General features: G+C 51.6%; 1 protein-coding gene across 4 annotated transcripts in view; it reads right to left on the bottom strand.

The window, feature by feature from the left end:
• Window positions 1-18276, bottom strand: part of TBC1D2 (TBC1 domain family member 2) — a 42795-nt gene that overhangs the window by 9517 nt on the left and 15002 nt on the right. For all 4 annotated transcript variants that reach the window (XM_060101013.1, XM_060101017.1, XM_060101015.1 and 1 more), the window contains 5 exons: window positions 16221-16417; window positions 8591-8986; window positions 4708-4818; window positions 2822-3009; window positions 1251-1727 (listed from right to left, as the gene is read on the bottom strand). In XM_060101013.1, the coding sequence (XP_059956996.1) occupies window positions 1251-1727; window positions 2822-3009; window positions 4708-4818; window positions 8591-8986; window positions 16221-16417 (1369 nt within the window). The remainder of the gene's footprint in view (window positions 1-1250; window positions 1728-2821; window positions 3010-4707; window positions 4819-8590; window positions 8987-16220; window positions 16418-18276) is intronic.

The raw sequence follows: 18276 nt of genomic DNA on the forward strand, positions 1-18276 counted from the left end.
TATTTATTCTGTGTTAAGTAAATGTCACACACTGCCTGAAAAAAAGAGCAAAATGACTTATGTAAAATTTGCTTGAGTATATATGTGTTTAAATTAAGTTGAGGCGTGGGATAGGGAGCGTGGGAGGGAGACGCAAGAGGGAGAGGATATGGGGATCTATGTATATGTATAGCTGATTCACTTTGTTGTACAGCAGAAACTAACACACCATTGTAAAGCAATTATACTCCAATAAAGATGTTAAAAAAATAAAAAAATAAAATAAAGTATTAAAAAATAAATAAATGAAATAAAATAAAATAAAGTTGAACCGAAACTTGCTTTGGGAAATATTTGAGATTATGCCACCTCTATCGAGATAACTGGGGGCAGCCACGAGAGTTCTCCAAAGTACTGGCGGGGGCAGCCCTACCAAGTCACCCCACCCCACCCCCAGCTCCCATCCCTTGTCTCCTGCTGTTGAACCAGAAGTAGAAATTAATCCAGGCTGGGCCAGATTCCTTCCTTTGGGAATTTAGGCCTGAGACATGAGGGTATCGACAAGTGGATTGCTGAAAGGCTTGACTTAGGGGCTGAGGACTCTGTTCTGACAGCCCTGATGGGCTCTAAATGTCCAAGGAATGACAGACAGTGAGGCTGGTCTGCTGAGAGAGAAGGAAGCAGCCATGTATTATGACAGAGGCCAGAGACCACGCAGTCCAAAGAGCGCTGCACAATCTCAGGGGACAGCGTCCCCCTGGAATATGGCATGAATGGCGCCCCCTGGCGTTGTGCTGTGCTATGGCCCCGCTAGACAGAGCGGTTGCCTAGGCTTCCAAAGACCATCTATCTGGTCCCTAGTTCTATTTCCTTTTTCTGGCTTTTGGGAGCTTCCTCTATAACATTTACAAATTCTCTTTTCCTTGGGCTCCTCTGAGTGGATTTTGTTTAAAGCAATGATCCCTGACCCAGGCAGTCATGCAATACGTGAGCTGGCTGTGGGCTATACAACCCCAGTGGGCCCGCTCACGTGCTATCTATGGAAGTGGCACCACCCTGAGGACAAATCACAGGAGAGGGCACAGGACGAGGAGCCTGGGGCTCTGGCCCAAATCTGTCTTGAACACGTCCTTTCACCTGCTTGTCCTCATCCATATGGTGGGGACCAAGTCTCCTGGGTTGACCTCTCTGGCTTCTTGGGAGGCTCCAGAGAGACAGAGAGGTACCCTGGAAGGCAGAGGCTGTGCCCTCACGGGGGCTGTGTGGCTTACCTGTTTAGGCCCTGGCAGTAGCCGATGGTGGGGTTCTGCCAGGAGAAAGCCAGCAATACCCGGCGGAGCCTGTCAGGGAAGCTAGAGGCAGGACAGGTGAAATGCTTGTTGCTGGGGAAGGTCCGGTTCAGGTCCAGCTCGATCTGGCGTGCGGCGGGGTGCTTGCAGGCCTGGCCCCGGCTCAGTAGCTCCTGGTAGCGGCCGGGGCCCTGCAGGTGCTGGACACGGAGGCGGACCAGCCATTTCCAGACGCGCGGGCGGTGCTCGCGGGGCACGCCTGCCCGCAGCAGCTGCTTGATCTCCGCCGAGGGGGCCAGCTCGCCCAGGGCAGCCCAGCGTTCCCGCAACGGCTGCTCCACGGCCTCGTGGGCCAGCAGGTGGTGGGAGTGCACTTCCAGCGCCTGGATCTTGGCCAGCAGCCTCAGGTCTTCCACCTCATAGTCGGGTACTGTCAGGAAGCCGTACTCGTCATACTCGCTGCCAGCAAAAGCCTGTGTCAGCGACACCTTGCAAGGCCCTTCCCCAGATAAGGGGCAGCGGGGAGAGGGTGGACCCTGGGCAGGAAGCCTGCCTGCGCTTCACTGCAGGTTGGTCATGTAACTCTGGGCAGGTCACTTCAGTGCTCTGAACCTCAGTTTGCTCTGTACAGTGGGTATAGGAACTCCTTGCTCTGCCTAATGAAGATCCAATGAGATCCTCTGATGTAAATTGCTAGGGGCTAGACAGCGCCTGGTACGTGGCAAGTGCTGAAAAGATATTTGCTCATTCATTCTGTGTAAATATAAAGGATCGTCTTATTACTCCATGAAGCCTTAGGCCCAAGAAGTCCTCTACTGCCATTACAGAACCCCACTTCCACAGCCAGTAAGCCCAAGGACAGATGGGGAACCGGAAGTACCAACAACAAGCAGAAACAGGAGAGCTGGGGGCCCATTCAGATGGCCTTTCACAGAGTCCACATTTATTGGCCCCTATTATGTGCTCTGCCTGCACTATCTCATTTAATCCTCATGATCCTGCAAAGCAGGGATCTTAGCCCGCATCTTATGGAGGCTGAATTTGAGGCTCAGAAAGGTAAAGTGACTTGTCCAAGGTTACACAGTGAGAAAGCCAAGTCTGGCTCCAAAGCCTGGGCTCTGGCCACTGGACCGACCATCCAGCCTCTAGGGACCTTTGACCCCAGCCACAGCCCCTTCTGTATATTTATCTGCCCAGGTCCACTGCGCTCAGCAAAGGCTTGGCTCAAAGGAGGCAGCTGGCTTGTCTCCCCTCCTCCCATCTCTGACAAACACTCCTGGGAGGCAGCGTGGGGAAGTGGAAAAAACAGAACTCTGGAGGCAGGCCCACGTCAGATGCACTAATATGCTGTGTGGCCTTGGGCAAGGGGCTGCCTCCTCTGAGCCTGCGATGCCTCTCAGCTGTAAAATGGGGCTCACTTCAACCACATGATCACTAATCTGGAGGTACAAGGAGGTAAGCATGTGCAGGGCTCACACACGGTCAGCAGCAACTGGTAGCAGGGTGGCTGGCGGCCCCCAGGTCATGAAGACCCAGCCCTGCTCTGGGCTCACCTGATGGGGCTCAGCACAACGCTGTCAGCTGAGGCCTCGCTGGCTTCCCACTGCAGCGCCTCCTGGATGAGCTGCCTCAGTAGCTCCGAGCACTCGCCTGCCTCGACCCCCATGGCCTCCTGCAGCCTCCGCAGCCCCGCCAGGTACTTGCTTTCCACCTGGCAGTTCTTGGCTTGGAGGTAGGCACACTGTGGGAGGGAGGGGTGGGGCTGGTCAGGCCACCTGGTTGGGCTTGGGCCAGAGGCCTGAGGCCTGAGCAGCTTTAGGCAGTCCAGCCCTTCTTCCAGCTCTCATCTCCCATCCCCCCACCCCAGCCATTCATAGAAAGGAAAGGAGAGGAGTCCTGAATCCAAGAGTCTACAGCAAGGCAGACAGGGCTCCAGGCACGAGAACCAGGCCCAGGGCTGGGGCTGGACTCAGAAAAATGAGGGGAGAGGTGGGCAGCAGCATAGGCTCTTGTACTGCCTGCAGTCGCATCCTAGATCAGTTACTGCAGGCTGGGTGATCTACGGCAAGTTACTTAACCTCTCTGTGCTTTAACTTCTTCATCTGAACAACAGGGATAATACAGAGTCTGCCTCAGAATTCTTATATGTGACTCTAGATGAGCCAATGTGTACAAAGCCCTTCCAGGGCACTTGGTGCAGAACAAGCTCTCTGTAGGGGGTATACCTGAGCAGTGCCCAGGGGATGGATGGACATGGAGCTCTGGACACTGCCCTTGTGCCTTCTGCCACCACGTGGGCTTTTTCCATTTCTCCAACACACCACCTCTCTCCCACCTCGTGGGACACACACTGCACATTCCCTACCTGCCTACCCCCATATCTTCCTGTTTCTTTGTATGCTTTGTGATATTTTGTTGAAAACTGGACATCTGAACCTAGTAAGGTGGGGTGGAATTAATTAAAGAAAGCTCAGCTAAAAAAGAAGTCCGGTCAGGCCTGTATGGGGACCTCTCAGGCCCTGCCACAGGCATCATTAATTTCTCCAAACAGGAAGAGATGTTCACCTACGTCTCTGACAAGAAGCTGCCTCTACTATCCAGCAGGAACAGGAAAACTTCTCTCCACGCCAAGACATCTCAGCCAATCAGGGACTGTAGCAATCCAGCCAATGAGAAGCCTCCATACTTGGGACACCTAGTTTCCTCCAATGGACTTTTTGGTTATCATAGCCCCTCCCAACCCCTTCCTTTTCCCTATAAAAAGCAAGTTCCCCTTCCTTGTTCCCTGAATCTGCCTGTGGTTCACCATAGTTCAAGTATCCCAAATTGTAATTCCTCTGGTTGGTCCCGAATAAACCCGCTTTTGCTGGTAAAATAACTAGCTATTATATAATTAAAAATGCCAGTGTTAACTCTGGAAATCAGATACTTCTTCTTATCTAGGGTTTGCTGTTTTGGTTTTCGGTTTTGACTGTTGTAGGCTGTCTCTGTGCCCAGGATCAGCCTGAGGTATAAACTTAAGCTCCTCTTAGGTCTTTTACTGAGCCTTTCCCTGGGCATGCGTGGTCACTTTCTAACTTCCCCCATATTTGTGGTGGTTTTGGAATGGAGAGTTAATACCTGGCTCCCAAAAGGGGAAAAAGAGAAATACAAAGAGGGGGAAGGCCCTTTAAATCCCCTGGCAGTTACTTTAGGGGGTGGGGGCTTGCAGCAACGTGGGGAGGTGGGACAGCAGTAGCTGCCTGCCTCTTCCCCTCACCTCTGTGATCAGAAGCGGCAGTCAGCAGGGCACAGACCCCTGATATGTGGAAGACAGCTCATGAAGGGCACGGTCCAGAGGGAGAGCAGTCAGGTCATGAGGAGAGAGGGAGACAGCAGTGAGAGGACTGGAAGGGTGGCTGGGGTCAGAGAGGGCCAGGACAGGGCTCCCACACCTCACCTTCATCAGGAGGGCCTTCTCCTTCTCGGCCACCTTTCTCCAGATCTTTGTGACCTGGTGGATCTCGGAGTTGAGAAAGCGGTTCTGGGTCCGGTATGCTTCCATGTCATCCTGGAGAAGAGAGCAAAGCATTTAATGAGCTGCACCAGAAAGATCTCCCTGGTCCTCTCTCTCAGAAGAGCTGTCAACACTTTCTTCCTTTAGAAATTTCCAATAATGGCAACAGAAAAGGAAGTCTGAAAGAAAAAAAATAATAGTGATAGCCCCCTTCTCTAATCTTGATGCCAGCATGACATGGTGGAGAGAGAGCATTAGCCTGGACTTCAAGTCCTGGCTCTGACTTCCTGGCTGGGAGGCCTCACTGAATCAATCTGACCCTCTCCTTCCTCATCTGTAAAAGGAGCGAATACCGACTACCCAACTTGGCAGCTGCTGACTAAGTGACGTAATGTGCACACTAAATACAAGGACCAAAACAGAGCAAACATTCAAGTAGTGTTTGTTTTTTAAATAAAAATATTTTGTCACATATCGGTGATCATACTGAACAATTTTGGGTGAAAATGTTTTACTTAGTGTCACTTTGTAAATACTTTTCTATGTTGCTACAGAAGCTTCCCAATGATCATTTTTAATTGTCTGATGACTATTCTATTAGGTGAATTTACCATAACTTAGATATAATCCTTCTCCTGTTGCTTTTTTAGTTTGAGCCCTGAGTGTTTTTGTTTGTTTTTTTTTTGGGGGGGCTGCCCCATGTGGCCTGCGGGCTCTTAGTTCCCTGATTGAACCCATGCTCCCTGCAGTGGAAGCGTGGAGTCTTAACCACTGGACCACCATGGAAGTCCCCGGTTTGTTTCTATTATGAATCAAGCTGTAATGTTTATATCTGAGCCTAGAGTTTTCCTTTTGCAAGCTGTCCAGGGGAGGGAGTATGATCTTCCTGCTGGGGCATGCAAGGAGAAGCTGGCCATGCACTGGGGAGGGTCAAGCAGGAGCCTGAAAGGAGTAGCCGCAGCTGCAGCCATGGCTCTCAATCTTTATTCTGACTGGATGGATACTGTGGGAACAATGGACAACACATGCTCACAGTGATACCTAGCAATTCCAGGCCATTTACTAACAGAAACTCAATCCCTTTCTCTCTCACTCAAGAAAATGTACTGGCCTGTCGATGAGTATGAGAGACTATTGCGGGTACGACTTCGGATAGGCCCTGATTTATCAGGAAATTAAGAATAGCACACCTCGCCCATGGCACTTCAATATCAGGGATGGGTCAACTGTGTACAGCTCATATGCCGTGCTGACCCTCTTCATTCTGGCCAAGATCCCTCCCAGCTCAGAAGCTCCAATTCACGTCCAGGGGCTCTCCAAGGCTTTGGATGTGTCGCACAGGGCACCCTGCTTGCAGCCCGGACAAGGAGGGCAGGTACAAGCGCCCCTCAGAGCAGCCGTGGGCCTGGGTGGGGTGGCATATGGGCAGTGCCTTCCCGTTCACTCATTGCCCTACTGTGAGTGTTCTTCTTGGCTCAGAACTGTAGGGAGGAAAAAGAGAGAGCTCCGAGAAGAGAAAAGCCACGTGACTGTCACCAGTGAGGCAAAGGAGGAAAACACAACTGGAGAAAGGGGACAGGGAAGAAGAGAGTTTGCCCTCCTGCTTTCACAGGGACCAGGGACCCGGGAATCATCTTTGGGAAATGCCGTGTGGACTAGCCCTTGTGCTAGTGGGGAAGGCAGTGGATTGGACGTGGGGACACCTGGGGTCAGGCTGTAACCCTGCTGCTTGTACTGTGCGACCCTGGACCAGTCCTTTCCCCTCTGCAGGACTCGGCCGACCGTGCCAGAAAATGAGGGGGCAGACTAGATCTCTGAGTCTTTCCGGCTCGGATGTTCAAGAAGTCAGTGATTCTGTCCTCACACTGACAGTTTCAACAACAAGGGGGCATTTCCTTAAAGTTGAGTGTCCTTAACCACAAGGGCAAGCAGGAAATGTGAACATGCTCTGTCCCAAAACTTAAAGACAGTGGAGTTTTGATGGGTCTTCTATTTTTTTCTAGATCAGAGACCTAAAGGCTAAAAAATAAGGGAGTCTAGTATATGCAACTCCTTCTAGCAGAAAACAGCTCCAAGGTGTCAGCTGCAGGACTGATAGCTTTCTAACAACCTCTGAGGAGCAGCCGTAAATGTAAGCATGGTTGATGCGAACTGTACCCAGAATCTCTTCATATCTGGGTTCACTGATAAATTACATTCCTGAACATGCAAACTCAGGGGCACGCTCAGTCATTTAGGTGAGTCCATACTTCCGGGCAACTCTCTGAGACGGTCTGGAGGCACCCAGCGAGTCTATCTCTTTGACCCCCATGCTGCTCTACTGGGTCTTCACCAGTGGATTCCAGCAGGATGGGCACAGAAAGAAGACACTTAGCGGGGCAGAGCAGGGGAGGAAAGCAATCTCACGGAAGCAATTTTCACTGCTTTGTCAGGGACCCACAGCTTTCTAACAACCTAGCTTCATCTGCATTCGAAAGGTTTTGTTTTCATTTTGCACTCAAAAGAATCTCTGATTTTAGACGAAATAAGGGAAAAGGTTCAGAGACTGGTTATATGTTTTTTCGTGCGGAAAGAAAGGGAAGGGAATCTGGGTTTCATGTCATCTTCCTTTCCCCTTCTAACAACTCTGTTTGTAGGACTGGTTAGGCCATGTTATATAAAGGTGAGATAACTTGCCCAAGGTCATACAGCTAGCAAGAGGAAGTCTGCCTGACTTCAGAGCTTGGGGAGTGGCCACTATACCACACTGCCCACTGGTCTCTCAAAAGCCCCCGGATTTCTCTCTTTCTTCCTTTCCCCCTCTTACCCCGTCCGACAGCAGTTCTTTGATACAGCAGCACAGGATTTCCGTGGTAATCCGATGTATACTCTTGTGGCTGTGGGTGCGAGGGCTGGGGAAGGACCGACTGGGGCTATGTGGCTGCCTGTAGGGACGGTGGGTACTAGGCGCGCCTATCCCCAGCTCCTGTCACCACCCTCCAGAGAGGAGGCTGCAGCCCGCGGCAGGTATCACACTTAAAATAAAGTTCCTGCCCCCTGTGTTGCAACTGGTCCCTGCGGGATGGGGTGGCCTTTCCCGGGTGAGAGCCACACCCTGGGCAAGGGTGAGGCCGGGATGATGGTGCTGGCTGGAAGGGCCACAGAGGCTGAAAGGCAGCAGAGCAGACAAGACTAGTCAGAGAGGTGAGCTGCAACCCAGTTCCAGTCCCCCCACTTCCTCTGCACACGGTCCTGGGCAAGTTACTTCACCTTTCTCAGCCCTGGCATTCTCATCTGTAAAGTGGGGAGCACATAAGCGGCTACCTCACCAGGCTGGTGCGAGGACTAAATGAAGTGATGAAAGTAAAGCACTTAGGACAGTGCCTACCACACGGTAAACAATCTGTAAGTAGGAGTAGCGATTGTTGTCATTATCACGAGCAAGTTACAGCCAGCCACAGGTCACTACGCGTGTGCAGAACCGCTGGGGAGGGCTGCCGGGCACCTCGGGGGCTCCTGAGAGCATCAGCGTGGCGCTAAAGGAGGCTGAGCAGGCCAGGCCCCAGAGTGCTTAGGAGTTCTGACTCCATCTCAGGCTCTTTCATCTCTACTTTGATAATGTAGAGATACCTTCACTTTTCAGCCTAGGATGTCATGAAAAGGTCAAATTGCATTGGGCCTTCTGGTTAAGAAAGTGAGGAAGCGTGTAGCAACATTTCTATCAATGTCTGTTTCAGATGTGAATACTCCAGTATTAAGGGTCATTCCAGCTCTGTCCAGAAAACCCTTGGGGTCAAGAGCAGTGCCTTCCCCCAAGGCCCCAGGGCCTGGAGGGAGGGGCCCCTACCTTCAGGTGCTCCATCTTTTCCTGTTGGCTCAGGAGGTCCCTGTCAGCTGCATCTGGGGGCGCAGGGGGCTGGTTGGGGGGATGCATGAAGTCCTGGGTGACCTTCTCAGAGAGTTTCCAGATGACCTGCTGCTTAGCCTGGTTCTTGTCCAGGAGCAGCTGCACGTGCTGCCGCAACTCCTGCACCTGCTGTTCCCGCAGGCTCGCCGTCTGCACCAGGCTCTCCCGCTCCTGTTCCAGGGCCTCCACCCGCCTGCCCAGCTCCGCGATCTGCCTCACTTTGTGCCGCACCAGCTCCAGCCGGTCCTTGTCCTCAGCTGCTGCCAGGTACGCACTGGACACCCTCTTCTCCTGCTGGGCAGCCTCCAGCGCCTTGTGCAGGATCTTCACCAGCTCCTGCACAGGGAAAGGGAAGAGCCCGGTGAACTCGGGGAAGGCCTGTTACGTGCCAGAGGTGAGGCAGAGGCTGTCATCAGTTCTCCTAAGAGCCCTGAGAGGTGGCGGGCAACATCCCCTAGGGCATCACTGACCAGCACCCACATGCTCTTTTTCTACTCAGAAGAGTTTTAGTTGGACACATGGTTCCCCAGCAAAGGACTACATTTCCCAGCCAAGCTCATAGCTAGGTGTGGCCAAGTGACTACTGTGCCCAAATGGGATATGAGAAATGCTGTGGGCAGCTTCTGGGTCATGCCTTCCAAACCACTGCGCACATGCTCCCCTGGCCCAGTTCCCTTTCCTCCTGGCTGGGAAATGGCAGGAACCGGAGCAGCCAGGCTGGGCTCACAAGCAGAAGCTGCATGTTGAGGATGGCACAGTCGCCCCACCAGCTCGGAGCTGCACACTTCACTCTGGATTCTTCAATGTCAGAGAGAAATAAACTTCCAGTTTGTTTTAGGCCACAGTACTTTGAGGCTTCTGCCCATTCCCCAACTAATATATGTCTGTTTCAGAAATGAACAAACTGAGGCCCAGCAGAGTGGAATTTAACTCCAAATCATCCAGACACTGAGCATCCTGTGCTCGGTTGGTAATGAAAGGAGGGGTGGCAGCGGTGTGGCACGTGGGCATGGCTCTTCCTTCTCACCCCTGAGGCAGACATCACTCATCAACCTCAGTACTCTCTCCCGCTAAAGGCTAGCTGAGGCCTCAGAATCCTTCTGAACACGGCATTCAAGCAGTCATTGCCAATCAAGCTGAGGCGGCATTAGAGAGAAAAGAAACTGGCAATCCTCACGCCTCGCCACACACCCAGGGCTTCATTCAGCCCGCCTGTGCCCATGCCTCAGCCCATCCAACGATGCCTGCAAGGCTGGTGCCAAGAAGTGCCTGGGAGTTCAGAAGCAACGGGCTTCGATTTATTCCTTGGCAGGGGCGGCCGATTCATGTGCAAATTCAAGGTTCGGCTCCCTGTGCCTTCAAGCTTCCAACCTCCCCAGCATTCAGGGACCTGTCCTGCTCCAAAGCAGGGATGTGAATTCATTCAGGACCAGGATCAGAATATCAGAAGCCAGGCAGCCCAGCAGCCAGTCCCATGTGAACCGCAGACCTGGCAGTTACGGCCTTTAGCTCACACTGCTGTGCTCCACGCCAGTCTCATCTGGAAAAGCATGGTTTCCTGGACACACATTAACTGTATGCATGCCAAAGTATTTAAATAAATGACTGGCTGAATAGGCTAAGAACAATTCCATTTTGGAGAACTGCCCAAAATCATGACTTCATTTCAGAAGCTAACGGTAAGACCAAATTAGCATACACCTTCCGAAACCTTGGTACTAGTGACCGTCCCTTCTCTGGTTCTCTCTCTTCTATCCATCCATCTAACCTTTACCAAGCACTCATTCAGTGCCAGCCCCTGGGACCCAGAGAGGGACCAGTCACAGTTCCCACACTCAAGGACCACGAAGGCTGGTGGGAGCAAAGGTGAACCACTGTCACGGAATGATTTACCGTGAGCGGGGAAGCAAGTTTGTTTGTGGGGACTCAGGGCAGCAGGCGATGACTTCTGCCTGGGGTGGAGGCGGGGGAAGACCAGCACATTCTACAGAAAGGTGGAGCAGTTTAAACTGATCCTGAAGAACGAGGAGGGCCAGTGACGGTCAAACAGCAGGTGGGAGACAAGGGCAGAAAGTGGGAGCTGAGGGTTGGGAGGGCTTTCCAGACGAGGCTGAGCCAACAGCTTGAGCAAAGCCTCAATGGAATGAAGGAACAGGTACGGAGCTGTGGGTCCTGGGTGTGGCAGGAAGGTGGGGAGGGGCGGGTGGCTGCAAACCAAACTGGCATGTCAGGGATTTAGAAGTCAGCTTCCTAGGGCGGTACTGACCTAGATCAACATTCCTGTGGCTGCAGGATAACTGAGAAGCCTAGACCATTTTCTGAGTCAGCTGAGATTTGGAGATTACCCGGGGTAACTGCCTGGTGAAATAACCAGTACATGTCACTGCTCAGACTTGCCCTAGTCTCAGAATCAGGGGGGGTATCTGTCTGCCAACTTTGGGAGAGTCAACTCTGAGGCCCATTTCACTACATCAGCTGTCTCTCCCTTCCCACATCTGGCTCTCCAAATCCAAGACCAAGACACCAGCCCGGGAGGCTGTCCTCCCACCCCAGGACTCCTGCACCAGGATAAGACAGGAAGAAAGGAACCTGGGAGAGGGATAGAGCCAGAGCAGGAAGTGTAAAGTGAGGAGTGGGAATGGATCATGGATTCGGAAAACCTGGATGGCCCTGGGAGACCACCTGGTTCAGTCACCCCACTGTCACGCGGGGAGACTGAAGCTCAAGAAAGGAGAAGAGAGGACTAAAGGGACCTGGTGGATCCCCGTGAGTGGGAAAACTGCAGCTAGAACAGAAGGCTCCCAACTCCAATCCTAAGACCCTTCACTTCTTCATGATGTGTAGTTAACAGATTTTGCATCGAAATGCTTCTTTCAATTTCTTTAAAAATGGGAATAACCCATGTTCGTAGCAGCATTATTCATAAGACCCAAGAGGTGGAAACAACCCAAGTGTCTGTCGATGGTGAATGGATAAACAAAATGTGGCATACAATGGGATATTTTTCAGTCTTAAAAAGGAAGGAAATCCCATCACATGTTAAAACATGGATGAACATTGAGGACCTTATGCTAGGTGACTTAAGCCAGTCACAAAAATGCACATATACATCAAATAGAAATAATGAAAACAAAAAGGAAAGTTTGAATATCCCATTTTGAAGCTGCTTTTGTCCTTACAATGTGATGACGCCTCTCCAGGTCAGTCATTATCAAGCAACACTATCATTTGCAACAGTTCAAGAGTATTCCTTGTATGCAGCACACAATTCCCTTCATCCCACCTCCTAGGATGGGCATCTGGGTTGTTTCTAATTCCTACAATCGTAAGCAGTGCCTTAGGACCAAGTCTTGAAGTAGAAGGGCTGATCAAGTGATACTTTTAATACTTCTTCATTGAATCACTGGTCGATCTTAGATTTTGACAACTGTTAATAAGTTGTCATTTCAGTAAACATTTCAAAAGCCAATAAATCATTTATCTTATTAAAGTGTTGATACCTTCATTGCTCACTAGAATCAAGGTGGGTGGGTCCAACAGTGCTTGTGGAAAGAGCACTGGACTGGGAGTGCCCTGGACATGACGGCCTCTGACCCCTAAGGGGCTCGGTGCCAGCTGGGAACAGGTGAAGGAGCAGTGGCTTCGGAGTTACAGAGGCCTCGGTTCCCATTCCAGATCCACTAATGCGGGTGTTTCAGAAAACTGAACCTCAGCTTTCTCGTATGTAAAATGGAGATGATGGTCCTACTCCACCAAGAGTCACTGAAAGGGTGAGAGAGAAATTGTGACAAGTGTGCCTCCCCAAGCACAGGGGCCCTCCCACCCCGCCTCCCTCTATGGCCTGTACCCATCCCCAGGGCCTGTACCCTGAAGTCTCCGGCTGGGGTTCTAGGGAAGGGAGAGGCTGCACCTTGCTCTGATCAAGTTTCCTCAGTGAATTATATGCCTTCACCAAGTAATCCTGAGTGAGGCAAGCTGGCCCCTGGCAGGGCCCGGGGGGAGGGGTTCATCATTCCTGGCAGCCAACATCCCCACAGACAACAGCCCTCCATCTGTCGGAGCAGACAGCCTTCAGGTTGGGTGCAATGCTGCCGACTCTGAAAGCCTGAGTCACCAGGTCAAGCTGCCATCTGGTGCCGTCTCCCAGAGTCCAAATCTCTTGGGGGGGCCAGCGCTGCAGGGGACTGGGATGGATAATGGCTTAATGGGTATTGGAATCACAGGGAGTGCATTCAGTTTTTTCTGAGGAGCAGTCGCGGTGCTTGTGTCTGATACTGCGCTACACTGCAAGAGCATGGAGGAGATGGCTGGGCTGTGAGGGGTCCTGGACCTGGGGAAGGAGACCACTGCCCACGTCCTGGCTGTTCCAGCTGCGTGACCTTGGACAAGTCAGCCACCTTCTCTGAGCTCCTTGAACGGGGTGCAGTGAAGAGGGCAGAAGCTCTGGAGGCAGGCAGACCAGAGCCTGAACCCTGACTCAGCGCCCAGGAGGTCATGGGCATGCAGAACCTCTCAGAACTTCAGTCTGTCAGGAAAAGGAGAGGATAACTGCTGTGAAGAGGAGAGACAGTGTGTGGAAGGCACCGGCCAGCACAGTACTGGGGCCACACTTCACACCAGCAGTTACTTGTGCTCACATCTTCTCCTCACCCACTGGATGGTGAGGTCCCCAAGGGCAGGGATTTGAGCCAGTGTACCTCAGTGCCCTCCATAGCATCCAACAGAGTTTGAGATACAAATTCTTAAAAATCACTAAAGCTATTGGCAGTGTCTGCCTGGCTGGCTGAGCCAGGATGAGACCCCCAGTTCCCATGTCCTCTTGCAGCCTGAGGCAAAAAGGTGGCACCTTTCCACTGAAGAGACACAGGAGGGCATCTTGTAGACATGGGCCCAGGAAGTCCAGGGGACTGTTTCCCCAGCTGAGGTATTACACTTAAAAGGTCTCAGATAGAGAGCTGCTCTCTGACCAGCAGTTTTGAGTGCCTGGGGTACCAATGGGCACCCCAAGATTGTGCCAGACCCCTCTGTCTTACCTCTAGGTCAAGAGTCAGCCTCTTTCTCTCCTTCTCCTCACTGGGTTTGGTATTTGGGTTGAACATGAAACCCCACAGTTGGTCTGGCTGGGGTCCCCCTTCTAAATGTGGAATAAAGGTAAGGATGGCCTCCTCCCATCACTGCTATACCCCACAAGCACATCTCCCAGAGCCCCTCGGGGAGGGAGGGGGGTGCTTTTACTCCTTGTAAAGTGGGAAGGAATCAACAAGGAGAGCAGGGAATGCCACAGTCACAGCCAAAATAATCAAAGCCTGCACGTTTGGGGCAGCTGCTGGGTGCCAGGCACCCAGCTTTATGAATCTGGACACAGGCCTCTTCAGAAAACATGATTATAAGTCCATATAAAGAGGAGGAGGGGGCTTCCCTGGTGGTGCAGTGGTTGAGAGTCCACCTGACGATGCAGGGGACACGGGTTCGTGTCCCGGTCTGGGAAGATCCCACATGCCGCGGAGCGGCTGGGCCCGTGAGCCATGGCCGCTGAGCCTGCGCGTCCGGAGCCTGTGCTCCACAACGGGAGAGGCCACAACAGTGAGAGGGCCGCGTACCGCAAAAAAAAAAAAAAAAAAAAAAAAAAAAAAATCCAGATTCTTTAATGTGGGAACAACTTCCTCCTGACATTTTCACTCTGACTGTAGGGGAGCTGTCAACATCCTGGGCAACCTGTACTAATCTCCAAGAGCTTGCCTCATTTACTGAAGAACAGGGAGTCCTCCAGAGCTGCACAGCCATGAGAGGCAAAGCGGAATGAAATCTAGGTCTCCCGGGGCCTCTCCACTTCATTTGACGATTCCTAATGCCTTAGAAGGAAAGGCCGAGTCACGGGAGGCTGCCCACATTTCCTAGAAAGGAGGGGAAGAAGCACGGAAACGACAAGCGGTGTTTACATTCTACATTGCTCTTCCTTTCCAGGTCGGGTTTGGGACTGAAGCTGTACTGATACAGGGATCAGGAAGCTGCTACAGCTCAGCTTAATGCCCTCAGCTCTCAGGAGTGGCCAGCAGACTCATGACAGGAACGCAAAGGTGACGGAGGAAAAGAGAGATGGCTGGGCTGCTAAGTGGCATCAGAGGAGACTTCACATGCTGTAAGGATATATTTGGGTGCTATAAGCCTGCAAGGGCAGGGCTGTGTCTTTTCTCACTGTTTGTTCCCCAGCACCTACAACACTGCATGCCTGTAACAGGCCCTCAATAAAAGCTTTGTGAATAAACAAATGAATTGAGAACACATGAACGATTGAGCTTCCTCCTTTGAGGACTCTAATCACCAGCTGCTTCATTAAATGTAACCCCTGAGCTGCCAGGAATGAAGCCTCTGCTGGTTCCTGTAATAACTGTTTAGGGGCAAGAAAGGCAGAGAAGGGGCAAAACTAGGTAGGGATAGCATTTTTCTGGACTGTGTCCTCTAAAAACAGAGCAGAAAGGAAAAGAAGAAATGTACAAAGGGGAGAATATTTAGAAGTATACCCCTTACCTCCCCAGGAGCAAGAACAGAAATAAAGCAGACAGAGATTTAGAGTAGCCAAAGCCCAAGCAAGAGAGCTGAGGCCTTCCTCTCAGAGGAAAAGGAGCCTGGGCGCTCAGTAGGTACCATCACTAGAGTACCGCAGGCACCACACTCAGGATTTTTGGTAACAACTGTGCTGGCTTAATCACTTTTATTGTGCTAAAGAGAGCCTACTGCCCATGCTGCATCCCCCATTGCCTCCCTGCTATGTGACCCTTACTACTTCATGAGGTCACCCCTGGATGTGAACTTGATTTACTCTCTGAGTTGTGCGATTTTTGAGTGATTTTAATGTCTGTGTATGATCTGTTACCTACAATGACCATGTAGCTCTTTCTTTCTTTCTTTTTTTTTTTTGCGGTACGCGGCCCTCTCACTGTTGTGGGCTCTCCCGTTGCGGAGCACAGGCTCTGGACACGCAGGCTCAGCGGCCATGGCTCACGGGCCCAGCCGCTCCGCGGCATGTGGGATCTTCCCGGACCGGGGCACGAACCCGTGTCCCCCGCATCGGCGGGCGGACTCTCAACCACTGCGCCACCAGGGAAGCCCAAGCTCTTTCTCTCTTAACTGCTATAATTAACTTCTCTCTCTATGAAGCCTAAATCTTCCTCCCTGTCACTGTCCTCTGTTGGGCCTGGCTCAGCCTGGTTTCTCTGTCCTGTATCCAGTTACCAGCTGCCAGGTCAGAGATCCCCCAGTTCCTTCGGTGGCCCCTCCCAGGACCCTGTATGCAGATTAACCTCCTCCAAACACTGTGTCTTCGGGTGTGGGGTCAGATCATGCACAGTCTCCCAGGAGAGATCCGAGAGACCTGCCCTTGGTGGCCTTCTGTCACCTAGCTCGAGTGACAGTATGTCCCTGACTGATCAACAGCACAGCATTTCCAGCCACCTGCAGTTTGGCAGTTGAGGACCACAGACTGGCTAATGTATCACATCTAGCTTGTGCAGGGGCTCCAGGCCCAGAGGGGCCCACTGGAGCCTGGGGCCTCTCTGGGGCCAGAGCTCACCTTCTGAGCCTTTAGCTCCTTGGTGAGCATCAGAACCTGCTGCTCCAAGGCCAGCACTTTCCCCTGGGCGGTTCGGTTCCATGTGCGTCCTTCGCTGAAGAGAGGGAAGGTGTTGCTCTGGAGCTTGGCTTTCTGAATGAGATTGGCGGCCAGAGAGGACTTGGGTGTAGGCTTTGGAGAATCCGCTGGATCTTTTCCTGCTCAAGAGGAGGAACACAGAGGTTGTGATCAGCGACTTCAGCAGTTCTCAAACTTGGGCTTGCTGCAGAAGCACCTGGAAGGCTTGGTAAAATGCATATTGGGGGGACTTCCCTGGTGGCGCAGTGGTTAAGAATCCACCTGCCAATGCAGGGGACACGGGTTCGAGCCCTGGTCCAGGAAGATCCCACATGCCACGGAGCAACTAAGCCCGTGCACCACAACAACTGAGCCTGCACTCTAGAGCCCATGAGTCACAACTACTGAGGCTGCGTGCCACAACTACCGAAGCCCACCCACCTAGAGCCCATGCTCCTCAACGAGAAGCCACCGCAATGAGAAGCCCTCGCACTGCAATGAAGAGTAGCCCCTGTTCGCCGCAACTAGAGAAAGCCCGCGTGCAGCAGTGAAGACCCAATGCAGCCAAAAATAAAATAAATAAATAAATACATACATTTATTTTAAAAAATATTTTTAAAAAATGCAGTTTGGGGACCCTACTCCCAGAGCTTTCCATTCAATAGACCTGGGGCGCAGCTTGAGAATTTGTATTTTTAAATGTTCCTAGGTGATGCTGATACAGCTTGTGCAGGGATCATACTCTGAGAACCACTGGACTATATAAACACTGTTTACACTGTGCCGGGTCATCCAGCCCATCCTCTACTCTCTCTGTTCCCTATTCTCTCTGTTCCCTACTCTCCAATCTCAACCTGCATGGGTTACCTCCTGCTACCCCGCTAGTGTTTGCCAGGTGGCCATCTCCTCAGGCATGGGCCCAGGCAGGATGTATTTTTTCTTATTTCGGGATCTCACCTCCAGGCTCTGGGCGATTTTCAAAGCACACGGATCTGTCCATTGATAGGAGCACAAAATATCTGTACTCTGCATTCTTGCCCCAGTGAGTAATGTAAACTCTCATTTGATTCTAATTACAAGCTAAATTAGGAGATATACCTCCCACAGCTGAATGTCTCAAGGCTGTATCCTTTTATTTCCAGTAGAGCCTGGGTCAGCAACCAATGGCCCACAGGCCAAATTGGGCGGCCTGCTTTTGTAAATAAAGTTTTATTGGAATACAGCCATGCCCATTTATTTGTGCATTGTCTGTACTGCTTTCACTCCACAAAGGCAGAGTTGAGTACTTGCAACAGAGACTGTATGGCCCACAATGCCTCAAATATTTACTATCTGGCCCTTTACAGAAAATGTTTGCTGACCGGTGCTAAATTTTCTTTCTTTTTTTTTTAAAAATAAATTTATTTGTTTATTTTTGGCTGCGTTGGGTCTTCGTTGCTGCGCGTGGGCTTCCTCTAATTGTGGTGAGCGGTGGCTACTCTTCGTTGTGGTGCATGGGCTTCTCATTGCGGTGGCTTCTCTTGTTGTGGAGCACAGGCTCTAGGCGCACAGGCTTCGGTAGTTGTGGCATGTGGGCTCAGTAGTTGTGGCTCGCGGGCTCTAGAGCACAGGCTCAGTAGTTGTGGCGCACGGGCTTAGTTGCTCCATGGCATGTGGGATCTTCCCGGACCAGGGCTCAAACCCGTGTCCCCTGCATTGGCAGGTGGATTCTTAACCACTGCGCCACCAGCGAAGTCCCTAAATTTTATTCTTAAATCCAATGTTAGAGAAACACTCACCCAGACTGCCTTGTTCCGCCCTACCCTCAGCCTGTGCTTTAGGGCTCTGCCATCAGCCTGCATCAAGGGACATGTAATGGCCTGATTATATGGTCAAGAGACTCTGAGAATTTTGATCACAGGGCACATACACGTTATGTCTGTTATGAGGCTCCAACATAAATTCTTCTCAGCTCTCAGGGTCAGCTTTGCTTCTTTCTTTCTTTTTTTTTTTTTTTGCG

The sequence above is a fragment of the Mesoplodon densirostris genome, chromosome 6, assembly GCF_025265405.1.
Source record: "Mesoplodon densirostris isolate mMesDen1 chromosome 6, mMesDen1 primary haplotype, whole genome shotgun sequence".
Taxonomy (NCBI): Eukaryota; Metazoa; Chordata; class Mammalia; order Artiodactyla; family Ziphiidae; genus Mesoplodon; species Mesoplodon densirostris.